Source organism: Lepidochelys kempii, chromosome 8 (assembly GCF_965140265.1).
Source record: "Lepidochelys kempii isolate rLepKem1 chromosome 8, rLepKem1.hap2, whole genome shotgun sequence".
Lineage (NCBI taxonomy): Eukaryota > Metazoa > Chordata > Testudines > Cheloniidae > Lepidochelys > Lepidochelys kempii.
The window spans coordinates 49,930,442-49,958,139 of NC_133263.1; the positions used below are offsets into that span (position 1 = coordinate 49,930,442).

At 48.1% G+C, this 27,698-nt stretch overlaps 1 protein-coding gene across 8 annotated transcripts in view; it reads right to left on the reverse strand.

Moving 5' to 3' along the window:
* Nucleotides 1-1,067: 1,067 nt before the first annotated feature.
* TNR (tenascin R) overlaps nucleotides 1,068-27,698 on the reverse strand; it is a 375,512-nt gene continuing 348,881 nt past the window's right edge. For all 8 annotated transcript variants that reach the window (XM_073356462.1, XM_073356467.1, XM_073356466.1 and 5 more), the window contains 14 exons: nucleotides 25,048-25,137; nucleotides 23,298-23,561; nucleotides 21,893-22,159; nucleotides 20,787-20,906; nucleotides 18,973-19,116; nucleotides 17,205-17,324; nucleotides 15,462-15,605; nucleotides 14,616-14,746; nucleotides 12,999-13,131; nucleotides 9,368-9,519; nucleotides 7,064-7,160; nucleotides 5,817-5,978; nucleotides 3,327-3,490; nucleotides 1,068-2,939 (listed from right to left, as the gene is read on the reverse strand). In XM_073356462.1, the coding sequence (XP_073212563.1) occupies nucleotides 2,820-2,939; nucleotides 3,327-3,490; nucleotides 5,817-5,978; nucleotides 7,064-7,160; nucleotides 9,368-9,519; nucleotides 12,999-13,131; nucleotides 14,616-14,746; nucleotides 15,462-15,605; nucleotides 17,205-17,324; nucleotides 18,973-19,116; nucleotides 20,787-20,906; nucleotides 21,893-22,159; nucleotides 23,298-23,561; nucleotides 25,048-25,137 (2,108 nt within the window). In that variant the 3' untranslated portion in view covers nucleotides 1,068-2,819. The remainder of the gene's footprint in view (nucleotides 2,940-3,326; nucleotides 3,491-5,816; nucleotides 5,979-7,063; nucleotides 7,161-9,367; nucleotides 9,520-12,998; nucleotides 13,132-14,615; nucleotides 14,747-15,461; nucleotides 15,606-17,204; nucleotides 17,325-18,972; nucleotides 19,117-20,786; nucleotides 20,907-21,892; nucleotides 22,160-23,297; nucleotides 23,562-25,047; nucleotides 25,138-27,698) is intronic.

Below are 27,698 nucleotides of genomic sequence, written 5' to 3' on the forward strand. Positions count from 1 at the left end.
TAACTGTTAAACCACCCGGCCTTGTCATTTCTTGTTTGTGGCTGCCAGTGGGTGGGGACAGTTTTCATACAAATAATTGCTAGGGATTTCCCTAAACTTCCATCAGCCCTATCTGCTGCTTCTCATTGGCTTTTGGAATTCCACAGTGATACGCTAAGGACAGAAGAGATTTTTCTACCTCTCATGAGAGTCTCATCCCATCCTACTCCCCCTGCCCAGGTCTAGTTCTTCATTGAGGCCTTCTTGTTCCTTCTTGATCTCCCTAGACCTCCTCTGGTTCATGGTGATTTACTCAGGGCCTTGTACAAAGCCCACTAAAATCCACAGGAGATTGTGCTGGCTTCAGTGGGCTGTGTATCCATCTCTACATCCAACACATGTGCAGAACTACCCCTAGCTGAGCACCACCCTCTCACCCATTCATGTGCTCAACGGGCAGGAAACCCCCTGGGTTCAGGACTGAAAGCAAGACTTAGTGCCCTTATAATGCTGGGCCATACCAGTGCCACATCACTGGAAGAGGCAACTGAGTGTCTGAAGGATGGGGAAGATGCAGCACTGTTCCATCAGACTAGACTAGCAACAGACGGGGGTCTTTCCCCTTGACCTTACAGCCAGGGCTTTGAGGGTTGTACCTAATTCTGAACCCAGGGTTATTTAGGTTTTTATGTCCCAATGCATGGCACGGGGGAGGGGGAGACTACATTTCCTGATTAGTCTCCTGTTGCTCCACTGGACACGGGCTGGATGGGAGTTAGTCACACTCCTTGAATCTGTTAAAGAGACTCTGTCCTGAATTCTCTGTTCCATTCAGGCCCCTTTACATGCTCTCTGAAAGTGGCTGTAAACTGCAATTTAGTGCAAAGTGGCCTTGGTGTAAACAAGACTCAGGCCCACTATCAAATAGCGATAGTCCCCAGTAACCTTTCCTCTACAGTACGGTGAACTCACACAAAACTGCCTTGTGCTAGTGCATGGGACACAGCAGGGGAAAGCGCCTGGTCTGTTCTCATTGGCCAAACTGATTAAAGTGCAAAACATAAGCAGCATCAACGTTAAGGAGTAAATTCAGTATTTGAAAATCACTTTTAATAATTAAAGGTGTTGTTAGTAACAACAGGCAGGGATGGGATAGAGCTTTAAAATACCAGGTTTTAACCAGGGCGGTGTCTCTTTATAAGGAGGGAAAACATGATGTTTGGAACATATATGGGGCCTTTCATCCAAGGATCTGAAAGTGCTTTACAAATATCAATGAATTAAGCCTCGCAACAACACTGTGAGGGAGGGAAGAGTTCAGTTCCCCGTGGAGAGCTGGTGGAAACAGCTCACAGAGTCGGTGTGACTCACCCAGATCACAGAGGAGGCCAGTGGGAAGAGAATCTACATTGAGGTCTTTTGCCTCAACCACCCAAACCATCCTTCCTCCATAACCCCAGGGAACACAAACAGGATGACTAGATGTCACAGCACACGGCTGCAATTTACAGTCTCTGCAAGCTTCAGGATGAACTGCAGCCACTTGCCAGTTCTTCTGCTCGCTGCTCTTCCTCCAGTACTCTTTGGTTTAGGACCAATAACGACTACGAGACACAACATTACTGTACGTAAAACTAATAGTGAAAGGGGAGCCTAAATGGACTTACTTCAGAATGACATTAAAGATTCCTAGAAGCTGTTTTGTCTGATTCCTTCTCTCCTCTCCTCTCCCCTGAGCTAGGCCTTAGAAGAATAACAGCAAAAACCCACCAAAGGGTTTATGATGAAGTCAACATGCAGAGTAGATGGGTCACCATTGTACCTCAGAAAACACTAGAGCAGCTCCCATCTACAGGCAGATGCTGTGCACCATCCATTCTGTTACTACCCATGCACCTACGATAAATAGGAGGCGACCTTGGGCATGTTAGAAGCATGGTGATGGTGGGGTTCATAAGTAGGCAGTGATCGCTCTAAAGGAAAGGAGAGATGGATACAATGCAGACAAGCATCTCACGCTCCTTGTGAGATCTATGACTTGCAGTAACCCAGTATACAATGGCAAGCATGAAATTCACTTCTCTCCACTGTGTATGTGTGCGTCATGTAGTGTGCTCCTGGGGATAAGGGACACTGTGTGTTCTTGGTCAAAGGGAGAGGGACAGCTGCATCATCTTGACTAACAGAGGGATTGGGCATTATGTTGGGGAGGAGACAGGGGAGCAGGCTCTCCTTGGCTGGCATGACAGGGAGGAGGTGGAGTGTCTGTCCCTGGGATGAAGGGCCATCAGACTTGTTGCCTCTGACTATGATCAAAGGACAGGGCACTATGTGTGGTCCCTCTTGCCCAGGTGTGGCTGGTGCTACGTGCCGCCTCAGCTGCAGGCCCTAGTCCAACAGCTCAGCCAAAAAGCAAGCCTGCCCCCACCGCGTGGCCGGGCCAGCCTCCATCGCCGTCCCTGGCTGAAAGGACCTGCAGCGTGAAGGAGGACCTGCTGTAGCAGAGATGGTGGTGAGGGAGCACCTTCAACAAAAACATGTCCTATGGGGTTCATCTGGGATTTATAAGTCTTTTAAAAAAATACTAAAAATCCATCTCTCTCTCTCTTTCCACATTGTGGGCAGGGGGAGCGGGCACTTGGCATTTCACAGGGAAGGTGTTGAGGTCCTTCCCTTTCCAAAGACTACCAGCCGCTCAGTCAGCCCTTCCAGGACTCCTATGGACCAGGTTGCTAGCTCAGAGTGGAAGTATTTCTTTTCCCTTTTCATATTATAAAATACAAACGAATGACAGAAAAGGTCGGGGGGCTGGGGTGGGGAGGGGCAGGATTCCTGCTGGCTCACAGCTGTAGGGACCGTCGTTTCCTTCCCGAGATGTTACGGTGGTTGTAGGGTCGCATCTTCATTTCCACAAAGGGTATGGAGAACTCGTGGCCTTTCCAGTGGAACCAGTTAATCCCCTGTGGGCAGGAAGGTGAGCAAGGCACAGGGCAAAAACAACAAAACAGATGGAGGGGGGAAAAAGAAGGAAACATGTTTGAACTTGGAAGTTAAGTGGGAAGAAAGAAAAGAGTCTTTAATGCAGCGGCTTCGGTTATTACTCTCGGCAAGAAATGTGTAGGTTTCTCTCTCTGGCTTGTTATCCCCCTGCTGCTTTCACAAATGTGCTAACTCGTTAGTTTTCCTGCATCTCCCACTCATAAGGCAAGAGACATTGCTTTAAAGTTTCCCTCTTGAAACCAGATGGAAACTGCCCAGTGTAATGAAAGGGAAGGGTCAGGGAAAGGCACCTCAGGGCTCCTGGTTATGAGAAGTGCCATCTCTGTGTTGTGTGGTTCCGTGCTTACCTGACTGTGCCGGGACTCGCCGTACTTGCCGTTGAGGTTGGTCCGGTGGCAGTTCTTATACCACCAGGCACCTTTGTATGACATGGCGCAGTTTGTAACAGCAACGTCATTGTCTCTGTCCTTGGTGGAGAACGGACGTCCCTGGTGGTAGGTGAGTGAATCTCCTGTAGAAAGAGAGACGCTGTGAGGACACGTTCAGGGGTGTGCCTGTGGTGTGTAAGCACGACTCCCAAGTCAGGCCTGGCTAGTCTCTCTACAGTGAGTAAATTATAATAATGCAATAACATTGTTCATTCTGCTAATCTATAGCTCCCTGGCTCAAAGAGTTGAAGACTGGCAGAATGCTACGGGAATAAGATTAGTTTGAGTTTCTAACACCTGACCTCATGGATCCTAGATCTTTCTGCTGACACTCTGGGGTAGAGATGGACCTGAACAAAACCTAGATCCTTGGATCTGAACCCCTCTGGGCTTTGGAGATGGTGAAAACCTGCAACCAGGTCCAGTTCTGAATTTCATGGCTTTAGAAGAGGCTAAAGCAAATTCCTGGATCCAAACAGCCCAGAACTGGAAATCTAGATGTAGATGTGAGGCAAGGGCCCATAACTGCTTTGATGAAGGGTTTCTGTTTCCTCCCATTGGCCAAAGAGATCGTTTTCTCCCTCTAAACATTGGTCCCTTCAAACTGTGGTCTGACTGGCTCAAAAAATAAAGGGTAATGAATATGGTAATTAAAGATAAGCCTGAGTTTGCAAAGTTTGGGGCTTTTCAAATCCGTGGAGGTGGTTTGGCTCATTGTAGGCAGGTGTTGGCTGCAGAGTTTGGATCCTGATGTGAACTTTCCTACAGTTGGGAGATTTTCTGATCTAGGGTCTTTGGGTTGGGCCCATCTTCTGCTTCACTTCTGTCATGTTTCCAAAATAACCCTAAATGCATGATGGGTAATAAGAAGCGAATAAACTCTTTGTGATGCCCCAAGAGAATACCAAAGAGACCAGAAAATATTAATTATGCATAGTCCTGAAAAAAGAACACAGAGCTGTGCATGTGTGTACACACACACATGTGGGAAAACCCAAGGGAAATGTACTGTCTGGGAAACCTTTACTCCTCTTTCTGGGGACAAAAAGGGGGTTCCCCTCTGTGCCATTATTAATAAGGGTTTGAAGCACAAAGGGACTTGTTGCATTATAATTCAGCCAGTTGGGGATAGGAGAGGAGTGTCAGACTCCTAGATATGATACAAACATAGGCCAGGATCCTCAAAAGTATTGAAGTGCCTGACTCCCCTTGATTTCAATGGCAATTAGGTGCCTCAATACTAGATGTCTTACAGGCACGGACAGTTCTGCATCTTACATATGGTGGAGGTTTTCTTGCTAGCCCCAAGAAGAAAGTGGTTGCCTTGTACCTGGAGTCTGGGCATTTATGGTCATTAGACATTTTTATCCAAGCTAGTATAGCTGTATCCTGACTCCCCCCTCCATCTTGAACCTGGGGCTGCAGGGTTCCCACTCATTTAGCACCTCCTTGCTCGCACCCAGTAGTTTGCAACTCACTGACTGAGTGGAGAAAGCATGAAACCTGAAGTGACATCAGGGAGCCCTGATTGGAGGAACACCGGAAGCTCTGATTGGTCAAGGCATGCTATATAAACCCAAAGAGAGGCACAGGAAATGGTTTGCACAAGTAGGCCCTAGGTAGCAGCTGCTCGGACACCTTGCCCAGTGCTTCGGCTGCTGATCTGTTTGCTTCCTGGTGACCTGAGTCGTGCCTGACCCTGTCTGGATTGGTGTGTCTGGCTCCTGCCTGATTCCCGGTAACCCAAACATGATCTTCTGCTAACCACTAGACCCGGCTTCCTAAGTCTGACAAGCTGTGGCTAATCTTGTTATTCATTGAAATGTCTAGTTTTAGTTGTGGAAGTGAGTTCTCCCCCACCCAAGGTATTTCAATGTTAGAACATCGCCATGCCAACATTGTGATGGGGGAAGCTTAGCAGTTCTGTCTCATCCAAGAACAGCGGCTGGGCTAACGTTCTAGCAAAAGCAGCAAATGTCTGGCACATATATCATGGTACTACATGGATGACTTCAGCTTTTCAGTTGATATGGAAGCGTGACATTAACGGGCTGATCCGCTATTATTGTAGTACGAGGCACCAGCTCTCATTATTGATCCGATTAGATGAACAGCAGTGGGTGTTGTATAGTACTGCTCATCCCCTGTGGAAAATTCCATATGCTGATTAAACATGTGCCTCCTAGTGATTACCATACTGATTTATCTGATTACCCACAAGGAAGCAGAGACAACTAAGGGTGTCTATTTGGATGGGCCAGAGTGGTAGCAGCATCCAGGAAGGGAATTAATCCTTTGGGTGCTGGGATTTCCTTACACTGCTCAAGCTTATGCACTGCAGGTGTTTCAGACCCACCAGTCCAGAAAGCTTCCTAATGCACTTAGGTGCTTGTTAGTGACCGTGTGTACCGGAAGTGCCGTTGTAGTCTCCTATCCGGAGCTTGTACAAACTCCTGGCGTCACCAAGGGAGAACTTGTCGTAATAGGCGTAAGTTGTCTCTTGGCCATCTCGCATGTCTATTCGTAGCTCGTAGCGTCCCTGTGATGTGATCTTGTGAATGTTGTCCAGCCCTGCAGAGAAAAGCAGAGGGTTCAGGTGAGATCTGGTAGCTGATGGCATCTCTGGGAGGAAAGTGGAAGGAGATGCAGAGCTCAGTGAAAATGCACGGCAAGCAAAAGAAAAGCCACGCTGCCTCAGTTCATGTCTCTGCCCTTAGTGACTGAATGTCGACTTTACACTTACGCATGGAACAAGACACAGTCATGTACTTATTAGAGATGGGATCCAGCCATTGAAAGCAGGTCTGGTCCCAGATTTCTAGCATCACTAAGTCTGGAGTTTTGGGGTTTGACTCATTGTAGTAGGAATCATTTGCAAAATTCGAATCTGGCTTCTGATGCCAAACACCTTAAATTTGTAGGGTGTTTGCAGCTTAGGCCCACCTCCAGTATGTACATGCACTAGTCCTGTCCCTGTGTGACAGCATTCCAGTCTGAAGCAATGCTAAATCATCAATATCCATTTTTTAAATTTCCTCAGGTGAATATTCTCACTCATTACGGTCAGGGATGAGCAATGCCAGTTACAGCCATCCATTGAGGGTATTAGTTGTATATGCACCACTCACACAGAGCTTTGCCAATGCCTCGCCCACTCATTCCTCAATTTCCACCATTCTAGGCCTGGGCCTCTTCTGAGAAGAAATTACTAATCATGTTAAATTGCAGAGTGTATTTATAATGCAGACAAAAACCTTTCAGGGAATTGGACAGAATGGCCATGCTCATTTCCTTTTGTGACATAAGGAGATTTAAAACCAGGTCTCTATGAGTGAAAGGCCATTGAAAATGCCTACTGTGCCACCTCACAAAGGTGCAGCAGTTCCTGATTTGTTGTCTCCTTTTATGTCACATTTCCTCCACATGACACATCGCTAATGATATGAGCGCAGACAGAACAAACGAGGAAACACCAGGGTGAAGAAAAGCAGATCAGTAGGGGGGAGATGGACAGATAACCTCTCTAATGATACGCAGACACAGAGAGATGGAAATTAAGCTTGCAGAGATAAGTGTCCGATTGAAAGTTGCAAAGCGTCCACTGATCACAGCCTGGCTGACAGTGTCAGTGACAGACAAAGAGGTGAGGACATTACCCAGCCAAAACTCATCCTCTAGGTTTCCAAAGCCAACGCGGTAATCCGTCCACTTTCGAAAGAAATCCGTCAGCCCATTCTGCCGTCTCTGGAACACCTACAAAGGGAGAAGGAATGAAAGCCACATGAAAGAATTTTTGCTCTATGCAGAAACAATGATAGATCATAGCTGAATGGGCTTTGTTATATGTGAAATTAAAAGATAGTGCTTTGCCTTTCTATACCACCCTTCAAGTGAGGAGCTCAGAGCTTGAGAGGTTAATGTATTAATGCTCACTAGAGTCCTGGAAGTTAGACATGTATGGCAACAGTCAATTTACAGATGGATAAACTGAAGTTAAGTGATGTCCACAACAACTCAGCTGCAGAGCTAGGAACAGAATCAAAAAATCCTGATGTCAAGTCCCCTGCTCTAACCAATGGACAACACTGCCCACTTTTCAGCATGTGATTTTGTTTTTAACTAGTTATTTCTGTAAGCCCTTCAGCATGAAATCAGATGTGAGGCTTTCAAGTAGAGTGAAAAAGCAGGTAAAAGCTTTGGTGAATGAATCCACACCAGCCGTGTTAGGAATTTATACTTTGATTTAGGAGGTCCTTTTCTGACTGCACATATACTAGCATTTGTATGTAATAATGTGTGAAAGAGAAAGTGTGACAACACAGTCCAATTGGAACAGCAAAGTGTTCTCTAGTTCTGGTGCCAGTCCACCCGAGTCAGGCTGGTTTATGTGATTCAGCTAAGTAGCATTTACCTCTAAAAGCACTGTACAAAGTCACTCTAGATGATGGCTGACACCACCATATGGTGCGCCCCCTGAATGCAAATCATTTACTTTGAAAGCTAGTATCCATTTAATTTCATGCGTAGGACAATAGATCAGCTTCAGCTTCAAGCTATGCTTTACTTCAAAAAAGAGCTGCAAACATTTCAAATCAATCAAAGGGAATTTCTCCAAGTGCAACTGCTATTAACAGCTCAGCACCCATTCCTTAAGACATGGCAAATGAAGTAGACTTTAATTAAGCCTTTTTTGGTGCATTGCTTTGCTGTCTTTCATAGCTGTGTTGGCCAGAGCTGTGCTTTACTTCAATTTATTATGGGCATACAGTGTTTCTCTGTTGTGGCTTATAGCCACACATCCAAGGGTCGTGGTCTCATCCAAACTACAAAACTAAGCAGTATCAGGCTGAGTTTGTTCTTGGATGGGAGATTTGAAGGATAACCCCTACTGCTTCAGGCAGTAGTGCTGGTTATTCAGGAAACATCACTGTTTCCATTGTACCAGTGCCCGAGCCTAGAGTTGGCGTCACCATGCTTGGAGGAGTAATGACATGAACATCCTATGGCATATGTTGGACTCATTGGGGTTTTTTAGCCTTATCCTTGCACAGGGGATGGTGCAGGGCTGCAGTGCCCGGCAGTAGGACACATTGTGTCTCAAAGACAAGCCGGGCACTGAGAAGGAATGTGGCTGCTGCTGTGCCGTGCATTGCTGACCTGTGCCACTGCTGATACATGTGGGAACTTGGGCACCGCTTCTCCCTGCCTTCTGTGGGGTGGCTTGTGTCCCAGTAGCTGTTAGCAGGGAGCTGTCCCTGCAGTCAGAAGAGCATGGGGACTTTGATTATAACCAGAGTGAAAAGCATAGGAAGGGTTCTTGCACCTTTGCCCCCTTTGCACAACCACTCAGAGGCCAGCTGCAATCTAACCCTGAGATAGAGTAGCGATGTTAAACCTGGTGTCCCACCCAAATTACATTCTACCTAGCTGGTTCGTTCCTTCACTTTGATTAGGATAACTTTTCCTTCCTCCCTGTAACTGTTGCCATGTGCTGCCAAACAGCTGCTGCATTCCCCCCCAGAGGTGTCTGCTTGGCCTCTGTGAATGATGTGGCCTTGTAGGGTGTCTAAAGCATTGTGGGGGATCCTCTGGAATAGAAGGATGGTGCTGGGAAATGGAAAACCATTAGTAGAGTTGTGCAAATAACTGATGTTCCCGTTTACTGTCCAAACTGCAAAAATAGGGGAAAAAATGGTGGTTGTTTTTTTTACCCTTTCAAATTTTTTTAATGAAACTGAAATAAAATTCAAATGAAAATCATTTTGAATTTTAAAAAAATCTAAACCTTTTGAATTTGGGGTGAATTCCCCACCCCACAAAACATTTTGCCAAATCCAACAAAAATTCACACGTTTCAGTCAACCCGAAATTGCAGTTTTCAATGGGAAAAAAAGTTTTTTGTCCTAAAAATGAGCCCCAGCTCTAATTGTTCTGATGATGAGTTCTACATGGAGGCTTACAATCCATCCTCCCCCATCCGTGGTCATGTCACAGTACACTTGCACTCGCTGGCTGAGGTCCCCATTGATGGAGATGGTGTAGAGTCCACTCATGGTGTCGCCATTCATCAAATGCTGGGCACAGTCCTGAGGATTAGCGAACACGCGGCCTCCTGTGAAATTAGAGAGGCAAAGCTTCAAAGAGGGCACATCACCTCCCTACACATATCACATGACATATACCGTATGATACAACATCATACAAGGCTTACTGCAATCCAGGAAGGACATGCATTGACTTCTGAGGTCATGAATCATCTTGATAAATCATGGTAACTCCATCAAGTGCATAAGCTATCTCTTGGCTTACTTCACATGTCATAATTAACTCAGTGGTGGTGACCCCTTTAACACAGCAAGCCTCTCCCCTTATAAATTAAAAACACTTTTTATATTTAACACTATTATAAATGCTGGAGGTGAAGCAGAGTTTGGAATGGAGGCTGACAGCTCACAAACCCCCTTTAATAACCTCGTGACCCCCTCAGGGGTCACGACCCCCAGTTTGAGAGCCCCTGGATTAACTCATCATATGCCACAAGGTATAATGGCATGACACTCAGTAATTCTACTGGGTACAATGGATGAACGTGTGACATCTTGTGATAGTTTTCCATGGATCTTGTTAAATTAATTGTCCCCAATATACACAGATATTTTGGGAAATACCAATGTTCTTTCCTCATCAGTACTGGTTGTACAAATATGTAACCAGACTAATTTCAATGGAGTACTACATCCATGTAAGTGTCAGGACAATCCAGTTCATGCAGTGCTCGTCTTTGTTAGAAAATTTAGCCGGGTGTACCTATGACCCGGCAGACATGGTGTTGAACACAACCGGTCCATGTCTGAACACAACTGGTCCATGTCTATGCAGACTGCAAAGTCATGGTCATCGTTCTGGTAGGTAGCATGATTCTTCATGGACATGTTCTAGCTTGATGCAATTTTCAAATGAAGACATGCTCACAGTGAGGGGCCTGAGGTAAAGGTTTACCGGTCGTATATGATCTCAACAGGTCTGCAGTATCAGAAACCTGCATCTGAGTCTTAGCTCACAAAAGTTTAATACTAGCTTAGCACTAGCGTAGGAGTTGTACTGATTTACAATTTTGTACATGAGAGGGGGAATTTACTCTGTCCAGTGGAGTTTTTTGTGATCTAGAGTAACTGTGAGAAGAACAAGGCCCAGTGGCCACAGCTGTGATCATCCTCAGTGAAAAATATTAATTATAGTGGACCAGATTTCACTCAAGTCCAGATTTTGTTTTCATTCATGCCAAGGGTAAATAAGGAGCAACTTCCCTGAAGTCACTGGACTTACACTGGTTTACACTAGTGTATGTGTGAAGAGAATCTTGACCATGTCACAAACTTGTGGGGAAATCTTTTGTTCAGTTTCAACGATGGCTTAAATGGCAGTGTCAGTTACCCAGGAAATGGATGTAATTCACTGGGTGTGCAATGCCTGTGTAATTTTAACATTGAAGGGGGTGTGATTAAAAAGTGAGAAGAAACTTACAAATGCTGGTTTTGTTGTTGGCTTTTCTATTCAGTCCCCCCACCCATTTTTGGGGTGTGAATAGTCAAGTGATTTCATTTTGGTCAAAAGGCAAAGAGCCCCTATTTTACAGTCTCTGAGCTTTTTAACACATCCCATGAGAGACTTGTCATGTATAGTACTAAACACACAATGAAACCTGCTTCAAAGACACATATGTTGGAGTTCCCGGTGCTTTGGGAAGACCACATTTCTTAATTTATATTCAGATCTTTAAAATCAAAGATGACTTTGAAAGAAATTTCAAAGTACAAATTATAAATAGTGTATCGATTTTTTTCCCTTTGTAGCATTTGTATACAATTCCCCCAGAACCTTATGCAAATATGAAAGACAAACGGAACACACAGCTATTAATATGCCAGGAAGAACGAAAGAGCCCTGTTATGTGTGAACACAAAGAAGCAAAACGTCTTAAACAAAGGTGTTTGGTTTTTTTTAAACAAACCAACAAAAACAACCTATTGTTTTACTGGAAAGTGCCCAGATATGTTGCTAGAGTAAATGTAATGCGATACCCTGGCCCTTAAACAAGGGAATGGTGGACGCAACCACAGTCTACCATGGTTTCATTGTTCATCCCCAGATGCTTCTGTTTCAGAGCTATATTAGAAAAGAAACAGGTTTATTGTGCTTGTTACTCACTTCTGTTTTCATTTAAACCTACTTCTAACATGTCTCTCGGGGAAGAAGCCATCCACAGTACGTTCTCTGACTCTGTATAGGGTCAGATCCTCAGCTGCCGTAAATCGCAGCATAATCTCCCTTGTCAGTGGAGCCTCGCTGATTTACACCAGCTGGGGATCTGGTCCTGTCTGTTTTCATCCTGAACTCAAGTTCATCGCCAACAAGTATATCTACTTTTCCATCCCCTATTGCATATGCTGTAATCCTTTGTGCCCAATGGAGTTGACACAAGAATAGCGTAAGAGGCCCTGATCTACAGATATATCAGAAAAGAAGAGTTTTTGTTGTTGCTAGCTTCTGTTATCACATAAAAGCAGGTTACAAGGCCTTTCCATGTGCCTTGACTCATGTGTATGTCTGCAGTGGATTCAAAGGGAGCCCTTTTAAAAGAACTATATGAATACCGAGGAAGCGATTTCAGCACTGTAGAGTGGACAGCATCTTTAGGCTTTTTCTCATCTCTTTTGAAGAGCTGAGGTACAAATGGAATTGGATTCAGCTCTGCACAATGTGCATAGTGTCTATTGAGTGCCGCTTTCTGAATAAAACTCTCCCACACTGGACGCTATACTTGGCCCACATTTTTAACATGAGTGTTTTCAACATCCAGTGTTTCAGGGCAGACTGCTTCTTGTAAGCACTCTGACAATAGGGCCATGGGGACTGTGAGTCTCAATCAGCTTAACGCAACATCCATTCCATGAGAGTAGAATATTTAATAAATAGGACTGCTCTAAAGAACAGGAAAGCAGGGCTGTCTGGCAGTCAGAGCATCACAGGGACTGGTTCTGGCTTTATGCTGGTTGTATATCGCGGTAATTCTATTGACCTTGGTTGAGTTGTTCCTGATATAGATCAGGATGAGATCAGGATCATGTCCATGGAATTTAGATATGGAAAAGACCCGTTAAGTCATTTAGTCCACCCCCTGGTCACTACAAGAGTATCCCCTGCACTGAATGTTCTAATTCTTTGGAACAGGAGCAAGAACAAGGTAAAAGGATCTGTTTGAAATAGGTGATCTCTGTATTAGACATGGGGCCTGAATTCAAAGTCTGGATCCAAATACCCTTGGACTAGGGCAGAATCCAGATCTGTTTTCTATCTCTGCTTTACGCCCTTTGTAGGAAGAAGGGAGGGTAATGCCTGTGGTAATGGAAGTTGAGAGAGAACTTAAGTCTTGACTTTGTGTATTTGGGTGGAGTTGGGGAGGAGTTGTCTTCCTTAGTTCTTCCTTAGTACTGGGAGGTAATAGACAATCTCCTTGAGACACTCAGGGGAGACCGTGGCTGGCGCAGCATGGCACAACTGGTCAAACAAGGTGGGGAATAAACTCCTGACCTGTGATGAAGCTGGTGGAGGTGAATCCACTCCTCATCGCATCCTGGGCTGCCTGCAAGCGTACGGTGTATTCCGTGGTCTCCAAAAGCCCCTCTAGGCGGATCCAGGTGTCCTCAGCATCGACTATCAGCTCCTAGACACAGGTCACAAAAATAGGTAGAAGCCAAAAGCAACAGACTAGACAAGCTACCGGGAACCCAGACAGCATGTAAAGAGGGAGCAGAAGCCAGGAACTTCTATAGCGCATGCTGTCTGACTGAATATCTTAAAGCCATTTACACCCGGTAAGCTCTCAACACCCTGGTAGTATTGCCACCCCCATTTCCCCAAGGAGTAAACAGAGGGAAAGTGACTTACCTTAAGACACAGTATGTTGAGGCAAAACTGAGATTAGACTCCATATCACCTGACTCCTAGGCTTGGCTTTAGCTGCTCAGCCATGTTTCCTCTTTGAACTTCAACCAAGGGGAGATTTCGGGTGACTAGACAGAGTAAGTCCTCCAGAATAGGGGGTGATGTGTAGATGCTATTCATGGTCCCTATGTACATGGATTACTGATTCCCATAGGCCCAGGGAACATGTTGTGTAACCTCATTGGAACGCGACTGAGGTGCTTCATGGAAAAATGGGTAGTTCAAAAAGCCTCTTTAATCCCTAATCATTTAACATGAAGTTCGGCCCTCTGCAGAGATCCATGTACCACTTACCCTACTGGGGCAGTGATGGTAGGGTTAAGTGGTATCCAGGTGATTTCCTGTTCCTCTGCAGAGGGGTGTATTTCACTCTTCCCTGTAGACTCGATAACCACAACTGATGGTCAGTTTACTGTACCTGCTGGGAGCTGAATTCAGGACATCGTCTTTCCCTTGAAATAGGGCATCCCTGATGCCCAAAGCAGCATAAAGAGTGGAGCTGGCCAGCTCTGTTAACCAATTCCTAGTCTGTGCTCTCCGTTGTTTTAATCTAGCTGGTGGTCAGCCAGATCATGCGGCTCTTATTGAATCTCTTATTGAAATGCAGACATCCTGCGTCCCTTGTGAACTAGTAATACTGTCAAAGAAAACTATTAGGCATGTTTGCAATGGCCGATTTTTGATAAAGCAATGTTCATCGGCAGGTTTCTTCCACATAGTCAGATATTGACAAACTTATTAAATGATCAAACACACTGTGCTTTAGGGTGAGTTAGTTGCCTGCATCTCTCTTTCTACTCTCCCTAAAGATAAGTGCCATATTAGCCTCCTTCCATTGCTCAGGTACCTTTCTCCAGGCTCCAAGGACTAATTTTCAGAGGATCTGAAATATTCTCCACTATTTCTTCCAAACATTTCAGGTGAATCTTGCCCATTTGGACCTGCAGATGTGGGCACTGATTTTTGTCTCCATCTCCTGGCTTACCCTGTGGATTGTGGCCTATCTAAGCATTGTCTAATAGTAGTGTCTATGAGGAAACTTGTGTCTGTCATCCGGGTCAGCCTGAGCCTCAGATTTATGCAAAACCCTCAGAAACATTGTCCTTCCTCTGGTGACTTGGATTGCCTCATTTATTAGTCCCTCCCCCTGCCCCCAATCTCTGATTCTTGTTTTAGTGCAAACCCCATAAAGTGAAAACTCACCTTCCGGCTTCCATCAGTCGATCTATAGGTCATGATGTAGTTCTCGATCTCTGCCATTGGAGGTTGCCATGAAAGGAGGGCGCTCCGGCGGGTGACCTCAGTGGCAGTCAAGTTAGTCGGGGGATCCAGAACTGCAAAGGTCAATAGGAACCTAGGGAATTGGGAGTCTGACACACTAGCATTGCTATTACAGCTGATTGAAACAGCCCATGCTGGATCCATGAATCATGTTGACAGGTGTGCTGGCTGAACCACAGAAGTCTGGGATTTCTTACGATCCTGTGCTTAGCCCACCCTTCCCCTTGCTCTCCAGGCCAGTTTGCCCACCCCAGCTCGGAGCTCCACTTACAGGGCACTAGGAACCAGATAAATATTCTCCACATGGACTTCTTTTGTCATGCAATTGCTCTGAACTGCATGAAGCAAAATGTCTGTCAAGTAGCTATTTAATAGTGAAACAGATTCCATTGTTCTCCTGGATACAGCCTTTCAGCAATGGGCAAGAAAAGAATCTGATAAGGGTCTCCTCTTGAAGCCATTGGGAAATCTTATCTAGGGGGATCAGCAGAAGGGAACTGCTGGATGTTTGAAAAGCATCTTTCTGAACCTGACATCTCACATGTATCAGTACAGTCTGGTTCTTATACCATGCCTATCATCATGGTCCCCTCCTGAGGACCCTTCCAACCCTGATATTCTATGATCATGGTATCTGGGTGCCTTTGTGGTACCTGAGCACATAAAACAGACTGTTTAAGAACTTATTTGGCTTCTGTTCCCCAGCCGGACAAAATAAAAGCCACTAAGGACACTTAGTTGGAGAAGGAAAGAAGCTACCGTACGTACGAGTCGTAAAGTTGGTGCTGATGGTGCTGCTTGTAAGAGGCCCATTGGTGGCATACATGGTGACCATGTAGCTGGTACTGGGCATCAGGTCGATCAGCTGGTACTCTTGGTTGGCCCCATCCACTAGAATGGTCTCCCCTGCAACTGAAATCAGATGGAGCTGGCTTGGGCTGAATATGGAGCCCTTCTGTTGTTCAAATATGACTGGGAAAGAACCATTTGGAAAAAAAGCCTATCGTGGCGGGTTGCCTGGGCACAACAGGTGGCATTTAACCATGTTGTGCCACCAGCCTGTCTCCACTCTTTGGGTGAAAGATGTCCTCCTTCCTTCAGATCGCAGAAGAATAAGGATGGCCGTTGCCCACTCTCTTTACAAAAAACATGCCAACACCTGGCCCGTACATAGCACTTCCTATCCCAGGTTCTCCAAGCAACTTACAAAGAACACAAGAATTATGATCACCATTTTACAGCTGGGGAAACAGGCTTAGAGAGGAAGGGTGAGTGAGTTGTGCCAGGTCACAAAGCAAGTCAGCAGGATTAAAACCCAGCTCCCTCCCCACTGGATCATGCTGCCTACTTTCTTGCTACTAACTTGTAAACTTGCTGCCCTGCAATCCATGAGCAGAGCAATTTTGTATGGTGTTAGAAGCAGGCTTGGGCAGGAGTGGGTTTAAAGCAACAGATGTAAGGAAATGTCAATTTCAGCCACCACACTGAAATCAACAAAATATATCCACCTTCAGTTGGTGGAAGTGCAGACCTCTGACCCCCACCTTGCACCTGCAGGAACTGGGTGGCGCCAGACCTGCGGCAGTGCAGGGGGCTCTGGGGATGGAGCCATTCAGCAGGGGGATGGCCTCCCCATGGCCAGCGGCTTGTCCTCCTCTTTGCAGTCTTGGCCAGGGTCTCTGCTGTGCCGGGCCATGATCACAGCCTCCCTGGCACCTTGTGCTCCAGTGTCTTGGACCCCTCAGCCATGCAGGGAGCCCCCTGTAGCCCTGCTGTCAATTCTGGGAACCCCCTACAGCCCCCCTTTATTTTGCTCAACTGTGAAAATAAAAATATTTTAAAATTGGGGAAAAAAATAAATAAAAATCAACATTGATCGTTGAAATTGTAAAAAAAAAAAAAAAAAAAAAGAATTCAGCCAGGCCTGTGCATAGGAGACTCTCTGTTTGCCCACTGGCTGCATCTTCTCCATTTTCCCCCTCTTCAGTACTGGGGCTAACTAGTGGCCCCCTCATGTTCATGTCTAGTTTTGGTGAGCTGGGCTAGCTGTGAGGGTGTCTGGAGCTCAGATTTCAGGCTCAGCCATGTCCTCAGAGTGCTGGGGCAGGGAGCATCGCAGGGTGGGATGGTCCCTGTTGATACAGTGTTGGGGCACCTCTCTCTGGGTTGACAGGACACTCAGGCAGGAGTAGGCTGTGTAATGTGTGTGTGGAAAAATTCAAGCAGGAATAGATATCGGTTTGAAATCAGGACATGGCTGGCCCCTCTGCCATCCTGTCCCAGCTTTTCTGGTCTTTGCGTGGCTTTGCCAACCAACTCAGAGAGCAAAATCTACCTTCTAATTTCCCGTAATGATAGAATCCCTTTAAACCAGCTGTTCTTGGGGTAGGTGGTCAGGTTAATTAATTAATTTCTGATGCAGCTAATAGCGTTTAGCTAGGGGCGCTAAAGCCACGTGCAAATCTCGCTACTTACAGACTGGAGGCAAACCAGATCGGCTTCCAGACATACCTGTGTAGTGTGTTAGCACAATGACGTAGTTCTCGACTTCGGAAAGAGGTGGGTTCCACTGGAGCAGGGCTTCTGTTGGGGTGACATTGGTGGCAGTCAGACCCAGAGGGTGGTCCATGGCTGAGAAGGAATCAGAAATTCATCAGGTGAAGGGTGTGAAGAGGAACTGGGCTCTCTGGGCGGGGCCAGAGGTGAAACCCATCCCAGGAAAACCTTCCTAACAGTAAGAACAGTATGACAGTGGAACAGACTGCCTCAGGAAATCATCAAAGCTCCTTCACTGAAGGTGTGCAAAAGAAGGCTGGGTAGCCTCTGTCTGGGATGGTTTAGACAACAAATCCTGCATCTTGGCAGGGGTTAGACTAGATGGACCCTCGCAGCCCCTTCTAACCCTCTGGTTCTATGATTCTAACTCCACTGCACATGGGTTCAATAGCTTCTATTCCTGCTAGGCAGATTTTTTTTTAATCTACAGGGGCTTTTCTATGCTGCTGCTGCTGCTAACTCTGTGGGGTAGAAAACCCTTGGAGTAGGTGAAATTTCTGCAGTTGCTTCCTGCAGGACAGGTCAGGTTCTGTTTAAGGGTCCTAGACACAACTTGACCCTTCCTCTCTCCATGGTATAATAAAAGAGCTAATGTAGATTCAATTGAGAGTCTGTTACATGTTGCAGAGCTGAAATCACTAATACCTAGGTCTAAGTATTAGACCTACTTTGGGGCAGTGAGACTGCCCAGTATGCACTAGTAATGAGGCTCCCCCACTGACAGCTGAAATCACTGAGAGCTGCGTTAAGTAGGGGGAGCCCTGATGACATCTTGGCAAGCGGCCAGCCGGACAGCTGGTGGAGAGGTGTGGCAAGTGGCCAGCAGGATGGCTGGCGGAGAGGCGTGGCAAGCGGCCAGCAGAGAAGCTGGTGGAGAGGGCCAGAGCAGAGACGTGGCAATTGGCTGTTGGGGCGACGAGTGAGTGCCTGAGCAGTGTAGCATGTAAGGTGCCTCCTTACCCCCTCTGCCTTCCACACAGGATGGGAGGTGAACTCTGCGGATGAACCTCTGAACTCTGGGGTTGCCCTGGCCAAGGACAGCAACTGTGAGTGGGGTACAGAGAAGGGACTGGCATATTAAAGGGACTTTTGGGTTGCTGGATTTAAGACCCTGAGGGGAAAAGGACACTGCCCAATTTACCAGGGGGTGGGTCTTTTGCTCATGGTTTGGGTTTATGAACCCTAGTTACAGTGTTTTCCCAAATTAATGCTGAGTTAATTCCCTCCTTTTATTAAAAGTTTTTGCTACACGCAGACTCTGTGCTTGCGAGAGGGGAAGTATTGCCTCTTAGAAGCACCAACGGGGTGGTGTGTAATTGTCCCAGGTCACTGGGTGGGGGCTCGAGCCGGTTTTGTGTTGTATTGTTGAAAAGGAACCCCTAGATACTGAACCTGGCCCTTGTTGCTGCTGGCTCCACCTGGCAGAAGGGTTACACATGCTATTTAGAGCATTGTGAAGTTATTTCAAAGTGTGGAAATAGCATTGGATGCCTTCACAGTGCCCCTTTCCCTGAACCAGTAATGTGCACTACAAGTCACCAGGAACAGAGGCTGCAGTTTTGAGTCCGAAGCCCTTTTAAGCTATGGTCATCCAAACAATGAGGTCACCCTAAGAGTCAGCAGCAATCCTTGCTCCCACTCCCCTTGCCTCTCTACACATCACACCCTGCCAGAGGGCATGCACGGCACAACCCCCGATCCCATCAATGGAAATCTCCCCTACCTGTATACACGGTGCTGGAGACCCGCTCGCTCTCCTCCCGGCCCTGCACGCTGCTCAGGCTGATCTCGTACTTGGTCGCTGGCTGCAGGCGACTTACGGTGTATTCGGCAACGTTGTTGGCGACAGCCGTGCTGTCCACTCTCCCTGCAAAGCATGGGCAGAGCAAAGAGCTTCATGGTCACTCATCAGATCGTCCTGCTCTGAGCAGGAGCCTAGAGAACCTCAGGCTGCAGGCTCAAGGAGCGGAGACCCAGGCTCAGTTCTAGGGTGCAGGCAGGTAAGGGGGTATTGGAAGTTACTTGGAGGAGACGCATGGACAGGAATGTGAGTGGACCTTTGCCACCTGCCTCGCAAGCCCCAGCGTAGAGGGCATGCCAGGAGAGTGGGGATATGCCCATTGTGCTGAATGCTGGGTATTTGGGGCTGCTGTGGGTTGGAACAGCCCCGTGGGGCTGCTCTAACTTATGCCAGGGCTATTTCACACCCTGGAGCAGCACCAGATCTGGAGGGCGCGCAGCCACCTGTCCCTTGGGCTGGCCCTCAGTGCCTTGCATCTCACAAGGTTCAGCAGAGTGGATCAATAACACTGGGGCCAAATTCACTCTTTGTTCTTGCTGGCTTTGGCACCGGCTGCTGGTGGCGGGGTACCTGCTGGCAGGGAGGACGTAGCAGTGCGCAGTGACGGCACTGTTTCCGTCACTGACTGTGGGCACTGCATCACCCCCTAATCTGGGTATCTCCATCTCTGGCTTAGCTCCTAGCAAGACCCCAGACTTGCTCTGGAGCCATTCTAGTAGGGCAAGATCCCTTAGGTAATGTCTGCACTGCACCTGGAGCATGCACAGATAGATGCCGCACTAGCCGTGCTCGGGTTAGCTCGCTCAACAGAGTACTCATCACGGGGGTCTGGGCGGACTTGTCCTTGGGAGGTCGGCCTGAGCCATCACCTGCACCACTGCGGCCATACTGCTACATTTAGTGCACTATCTCCGCCAGAGCTAGCATGCATCTGCCTACCTGCGCCTGGAAATGTGCTTCTAGCAGCTGGGTAGACACACCCTTGGACAAAGACTCAGGACCTGTGCCTGAGAGGTGCTGGACCCCCACCCCTTCCATGGGACCTGTTCCCAGAAGGTGTGGAAGTTAGAGTTCTGTGTGTATTACCAGCCACATCATGGTGCATCCCCAGGGGGCGTTAACTTCTTATGCCAAGCCTGAACCGACCCACATCAGCCGGACAGAGGGAATTTGGTGATTGTGGAGGTGGCCGGTGCCCGCTGCAGCTCAGCCAGAACTGAGGCCTGGACCCTGAACTTGCAGATCAGTGGATGGGAAATGTCTGCTCCAATAAATGGACCCTCTGCTCCTGGAGTGGGAGCACTGGTTTGAGAGCTTTCACTGTAAGAGATTTGTTGCCATTCATCCTCTCTTCTGGGGGAAGGCAGACAGCGCCAGGGCTGCCTTTAGGTGGACTGGTTCCATAGGACCCTGCCCCACCCCTCCACTTCACCCCCAGCTCTTTCCCTCTTGGTTTCCTATGTCACCCCTCCATCTGCCTTCCCCACAGCCTCTCCACTTCTTTCCCCTCTCCACTTGTTTCTTTCTGGCCTCTCTAGGGTTGGGAGCTACCCAGCGGGTGCCTGCCCCCTCTCCCGTTCCTACCATGCACTCTGCAGTACTGGCTTCTCCCTGCTGCATACCTCCCCCTGTAGTCATGGCCTGCAAGGTGGCTGGCTGTTACGCTATGCCAGAAGCGACCTAGGAAAGCCCACAGCCCACTTTGGGACAGCCTTTAGAGCTGGCAGCTGGGTTACCTTGTGCAGATCGGTAGGACACTCTGTAGTGGTCAAAAGCTGCGATAGGAGGGGCCCAGAAGATCATCACTGAGTCCTTGGTTACGTTGCCCACAGTGAGGTTCTTCGGGGGGTCGATCCCTAGAGGAGACAGGCAGAGGCGAGATAAAGCCTGCAAAGCAGTCACAGAACACGGATTGCTGGCTGAACCAGTGGTCGATCCAGCCGAACATTTCTGCACAGAGAATTTCATAGCACAGTCACCCCAGCTGCCATCTATCGGACTCCTCACCTGTAAAAAAAGCCAGGTTATGAGGACAGTATGGGTGTATGCAAAGGAGTGACAGCAAGACAACCCACCGGGGGAGCTATTTAAATAGCCAAACTCAACAAGGAATGCTGACATTGAACCCAATTCTAGGATTCAAAAGCCTCCAAGGCTCTGAACTTGAGCTGGAGAAACAAGAGGCCTGATGCAAAGCTCAGGGAAAGAGTCCCACAGACTGACTGACTCCAAAGGAAGGTTTGAATGCTCAGCCCCTCTCTGGAGCTCTGCCGTGTGTCTGGAAATGGGTTAGCTCCCACACCCCACAACTCCCATCTCTCTAGGCCCATTGTGCATTTGTTTGTGGCTGCTTTATCCTAAACTGGAAGGATGGGGTTGGCTATAAAGTGATTTCAGACCACAAGCTAAACACATTCATTTTTTTGGCCATGGTGGAGATTCCAGGATTAAGGGAGGCTAAATGTTTAATCCCCTTGTATTGTTTTGGGTTCTGTCGCCACGGCAAGGACAGCCACAGTATGAAACTGGGTATGTAGCGTGCGGCAATGGGAGCCCCAGGCAGAGTACCTGGTTCTGGAGCTTGCAGAACAGGAGGCCTGAGACAAACGGTCGAGCTATGGGGCATGTGGAACTGGAGCCTGAGATGAGTAATCCCTTTAAAATAATGAGCCGTAGGGGCGGCAACTTTCTTTTGTAAAGGTAAATTATTCTTTTAGCTCCAACTCTGAAGGATGGTTTCGAGCCAGGAGTCTCCGTTACCTCCCGTGTGTATCTTGGATCTCTTCTCCAGCCGGAGATTAGGCATGAGCATTATACCCCATCAAACAGCTGCTGACTTTACCTGTTGTGATGGAGCCCACTATGGGCTCGGAGCTGACCAAACCATGCACAGCCACCAGTGACACGATGTACTCTGTAGATGGTTGCAAGCCAGACAAGGTGGCGTGTCTCTTGGTGGCATCTAGCATGACCTGCTTGGTCTCCTCCTTGTCTCTGGGATTGTAGTTCAAGATAAACCTGTCTGCTGGAGGGGAGGGGTCACTCCAGGTGATGTTCAGGCTGGAGGAAGTCACATGAGAAAAATGCAGCTGTGTGATTGGTCGGAACCCTGGAAACCAAAGAGAGGTATTGCAGATCTGTCATGGAATGGTTACACACCAAAGCAGGAGCGTTGCATATGACAAGACATCCATCATACAGAATTAATCAGAGAAAAGTCTCATTCAAGAAGTGTCCCAGGCAGAAGTATGGCTACATACTGAACCACTTCTCGCTGGGTTATGTCACTATGTGGCATGATGCTACTGTAAAATACTAGGATTCACTGCCCAGCAGTGTCAGATCGAGAGAGGCCAACCCTGGTCTCTCCATTAACTTGAACCAGAGTTGAGAACAAGAGGAAAACTGAGGAAAAAAGGGTGCTCGACCCACAAAATAAGCTCCACTCAGAGACAACTGGTACCTGCTGAGAGGGGGGGCACAATTTAAAGGTTCACCCCCCCAACAGCTTGAGTCATGCACCCCCTAAGCACGCAATTCCCCCTTACTCTCAGTGGCCCCTCCCTGCAGCTCCCAGCTGTTTGCTGCTGCCTCTCCCCACAGCTGCAGCTTGAAGCTCACCAGCTCCAGGAGCTGCTGCACAGGGAGGGGGCCTAGCTAGCAACCTGTGACAGAAATCTGGGTTGGGGGACACATGACCGTGCGTGCCCCCCCCCAATGCATTGCCTCTGGCTCTACCTACAATAGTTGCTAGACACTGTCAGTGGATTGGGCAGATATTCAAAATCTGATCGTATGTACTATCTTGGTTCCTTGAGCATGGGCTCTGCAAGCTCATAGGGCCTGGTCCCATTGACTGAGTCAAAAATGGAAGTGGTGGTATCTCAGCAAGGGCACCCACCACCCCACCATGGTGTTAGAATGAGACATCCCTCTCAGTAGACTGTGTGGATCTGTGATCCTCCGCCTTTTCTTACAGGCTTTCCCGAGCAATGACACAGTGAACAATGCTGCTATTTCAGTGATCGTCACCGGGTATCTGAGTTCACCACACTGAAATGTATGGGCAGCTTACACCTTTTGCATCAGTTATGCTCAGCTCCCATTTGCAACCATAACGGCTAGAGACTTTTTTTTTTTCCAAACAAAATGTTGAGATTCGGGAGCACAAGATGTCAGGTCAGGAGATATGCCAGCAAGTTGCACCAATCTGAGCCCTGGCAGAGCTTGTCCCAGCCCTTCCCTACCTGTGAATGCATCCACTGTGGACTCCAGGCTCTGCTGACGGCCTCTCTCGGCAATGACTGAGATGGTATATTCTGTACCGGGATCCAGGTCTGAGAGTGTCAGCTCAGACTTGTCCTTGGGTGCAGTCACCTCGGAGGCCATCCCGGAAGCTGGAGTGAAGGTGATGCGGTAATGGTCGATGGGGCCCTTTGCCTGGGTCCAGGCCAGGGAGATAGACGTTTCCGTGGAGGCTGTCACCATGAGGTTCCGAGGGCTGTCAAGCTCTGTGGGAGGAGACGATTATGAAGTAAATCAGTGGCTCTCAACCTTTCCAGACGACTGTACTCCTTTCAGGAGTTTGATTTGTCTCTCATACCCCCAAGTGTCACCCCACTTAAAAACGACTTGCTGACAAAATCAGACATGAAAATACAAAAGCGTCACAGCCCCCTATTATTGAAAAATTGCTGACTTTCTCATTTTTACCATGTCATTTTAAAATAAACACATTGGAATATAAATATTGTACTTGCATTTCAGTGTATAGTATGTCGAGCAGTATAAACAAGTCATTGTCTGTATGACATTTTAGTTTGTACTGACTTCACTATGGCTTTTTATGTAGCTTTTTGTAAAACTAGACAAATATCTAGATGAGTTGATGTATGCCCTGGAATACCTCTGAGTACCCGCAGGGGTATGTGTACTCCTGGTTGAGAACCACTGAGGTAAATTATAATGCAAGCCACAGGGCTCAGCACACTGGAGTTGTGCTGGTTGAATTGCGTACACTGCAGCCCAGGACACCTAGCAGGGCTGAACGGTGCCTGGCTTCCAGGCGTGCCCAGAGATGACTTTATGATAACAACGGAGTCTCTGGTGTGTGAAACAGCTGAGGGGGCAGGAAGGGGAGCTGGCTAGTGCTTTTGGTACATGAAGTGACGCTCCCCTAGTTACAAGACCTAAACATACTTAGGAAGACTGTGGCTATGGCTACACTAGAGAGATGGCAGCGGCGAAGCTGCCAGCTCTCTAATGTAGCCACTCTAAGCCGACAGGAGAGAGCTCTCCCATCAGCTTAACTACTCCAGCCCCCGCGAGTGGCGGTAGCTGTGTTGGCAGGAGAAGTGTAGGCGCGGGAACTACGGGTATGGGGGGGTGCTGTAGCACCCCCAGGTTTTATGCGGGATCCCAGCCCCACCCCTGAGGATGTGCTCCTGGCCCTGCACGTGGGGTCCTGGCTGCCAGCCCATGCCCAGGGCTCCACTACTGGCCCCATATGCAGGGTACCGGCTGCTGGGCCCGAGCCCTCCCCCAGCCTCAGCCCTTTTACCCCTGTCCGGGTCCCCTCCTCCCATAGCCTTGCTCCTGGTCTCAGCTCGGGGGTGGGGTCATCAACAGTGGTAAAGGGGCTGGCTTTCGGCACCCCCGCTAGTAAAAGTGTTCCAGCAACCACTGAGGCGCAGCTCTCCCACTGACATAGCATAGTCTACTTCGGCACCTACGTCGCTCAGGGGGCTGGTTTATTCACACCCCGAGAGACATAAGTTATGGCGACATAAGCTGTAGTGTAGACACAGCCTGTGGCAGGATCCTATAGCAGAGGCTGCACCAGGCAGCACTGGCTCTCCCTGGCTCTGCAAAGGCTACGGCTGGGCGTGGTTTAAAGGAAGCAGTGCTGTGCTTTAAGAATGATGCCAGCGAGTACCATGCTGTGTGTTTTATTTTGCCTGTTTATAGGTCTGTGATCTGATGGCACATGGAACTCACCAGTCCTCGCGTTCATGGTGGCTGGGACGCTCTGCTTGCTGTCCATGACGGCCGATATCCCAATTCCATATTCGGTTCCTGGCACCAGATCTGCCAGCAGATAAAAAAAAAAAAAGACAGGTTATGCTTCTGTGTGTGTGTGCATGAGTGTGTGTGTGTATTGCCAACCACAAGATTGTATTTCCTTTGTTTTGCCTCACCCCCGCCATTCTCTCTTCACTATCAACCTTGTCACGGCAACTCCACGTTCTCCTGTTGGCATCTAAGTGCTTATAAAGGGCACAGTATTTATGGTATCTAGGAGCTAAGGTTGCTGCTGAAAATTTTCCAATAAAACTATTTGGCAGTGCCGAATTATTTTCTGGGGTATCAAGTGCCTCCTTCCGAGATGTCTGTAAAGTGAAGCAACTTAGGGAAATCTTAGGAGAAATTGAACAGGACCTCAGAAAACAGCTTCCTATGGTGAGAGTTCATCTGAACAGGTGTCCGAGGAAGCCATGGGCCGTGCATAACGATTTCTGATGGCCCTCCAAAGGCCGGGAAGTGGAATCATGCTAGGTATTCTTGATCGCCATCTACTGGCGCCTTATCTATTAGCTATTTATATATGTACCTATAGAGATCACTCCTGTAGCACCTGTCACCACAAAATTTTATTTTGCTTTGCTACTGTATGTCTACACTACGGAATTAGGTCGAATTTATAGAAGTCGGTTTTTTAGAAATCGGTTTTATATATTCAAGTGTGTGTGTCCCCACAGAAAATGCTCTAAGTGCATTAACTCGGTGGAGTGCTTCCACAGTACCGAGGCAAGCGTCGACTTCCGGAGTGTTGCACTGAGGGTGGCTATCCCACAGTTCCTGCAGTCTCCGCTGCCCATTGGAATTCTGGGTTGAGATCCCAATGCCTGATGGGGCTAAAACATTGTCATGGGTGGTTCTGGGTACATATCGTCAGGCCCCCGTTCCCTCCCTCCCTCCGTGAAAGCAAGGGCAGACAATCGTTTCGCGCCTTTTTTCCTGAGTTACTTGTGCAGATGCCATACCACGGCAAGCATGGAGCCCGCTCAGGTAACCGTCACTGTATGTCTCCTGGGTGCTGGCAGACGCGGTACTGCATTGCTACACAATAGCAGCAACCCATTGCCTTCTGGCAGCAGACGGTGCAATATGACTGGTAGCCGTCATCGTCGTGTCCAAGGTGCTCCTGGCCACGTCAGCCAGGAGCGCCTGGGCAGACGTGGGCGCAGGGACTAAATCTGGAGTGACTTGACCAGGTCATTCTCTTTAGTCCTGCAGTCAGTCCTACTGAACCGTCTTATGGTGAGCAGGCAGGCGATACGGATTGCTAGCAGTCCTACTGCATCATCTTCTGCCGGGCAGCCACGAGATGTGGATGGCATGCAGTCCTTCTGCACCGTCTGCTGCCAGCCAAAGATGTAAAAGATAGATGGAGTGGATCAAAACAAGAAATAGACCAGATTTGTTTTGTACTCATTTGCTTCCCCCCTCTCCACCATCTAGGGGACTCATTCCTCTAGGTCACACTGCAGTCACTCACAGAGAAGGTGCAGCGAGGTAAATCTAGCCATGTATCAATCAGAGGCCAGACTAACCTCCTTGTTCCAATAAGAACAATAACTTAGGTGCACCATTTCTTATTGGAACCCTCCATGAAGTCCTGCCTGAAATACTCCTTGATGTAAAGCCACCCCCTTTGTTGATTTTTAGCTCCCTGAAGCCAACCCTGTAAGCCATGTCGTCAGTCGCCCCTCCCTCCATCAGAGCAACAGCAGACAATCGTTCTGCGCCTTTTTTCTGTGCGGACGACATACCAAGGCAAGCATGGAGGCCGCTCAGCTCACTTTGGCAATTAGGAGCACATTAAACACCACACGCATTATCCAGCAGTATATGCAGCACCAGAACCTGGCAGAGCGATACCGGGCGAGGAGGCGACGTCAGCGCGGTCACGTGAGTGATCAGGACATGGACACAGATTTTTCTGAAAGCATGGGCCCTGCCAATGCATGCATCATGGTGCTAATGGGGCAGGTTCATGCTGTGGAACGCCGATTCTGGGCTCGGGAAACAAGCACAGGCTGGTGGGACCGCATAGTGTTGCAGGTCTGGGACGATTCCCAGTGGCTGCGAAACTTTCGCATGCGTAAGGGCACTTTCATGGAACTTTGTGACTTGCTTTCCCCTGCTCTGAAGCGCATGAATACCAAGATGAGAGCAGCCCTCACAGTTGAGAAGCGAGTGGCGATAGCCCTGTGGAAGCTTGCAACACCAGACAGCTACCGGTCAGTTGGGAATCAATTTGGAGTGGGCAAATCTACTGTTGGGGCTGCTGTGATGCAAGTAGCCCACGCAATCAAAGATCTGCTGATATCAAGGGTAGTGACCCTGGGAAATGTGCAGGTCATAGTGGATGGCTTTGCTGCAATGGGATTCCCTAACTGTAGTGGGGCCATAGACAGAACCCATATCCCTATCTTGGCACCGGAGCACCAAGCCAGCGAGTACATAAACCGCAAGGGGTACTTTTCGATAGTGCTGCAAGCTCTGGTGGATCACAAGGGACGTTTCACCAACATCAACGTGGGATGGCCGGGAAAGGTACATGACACTCGCATCTTCAGGAACAA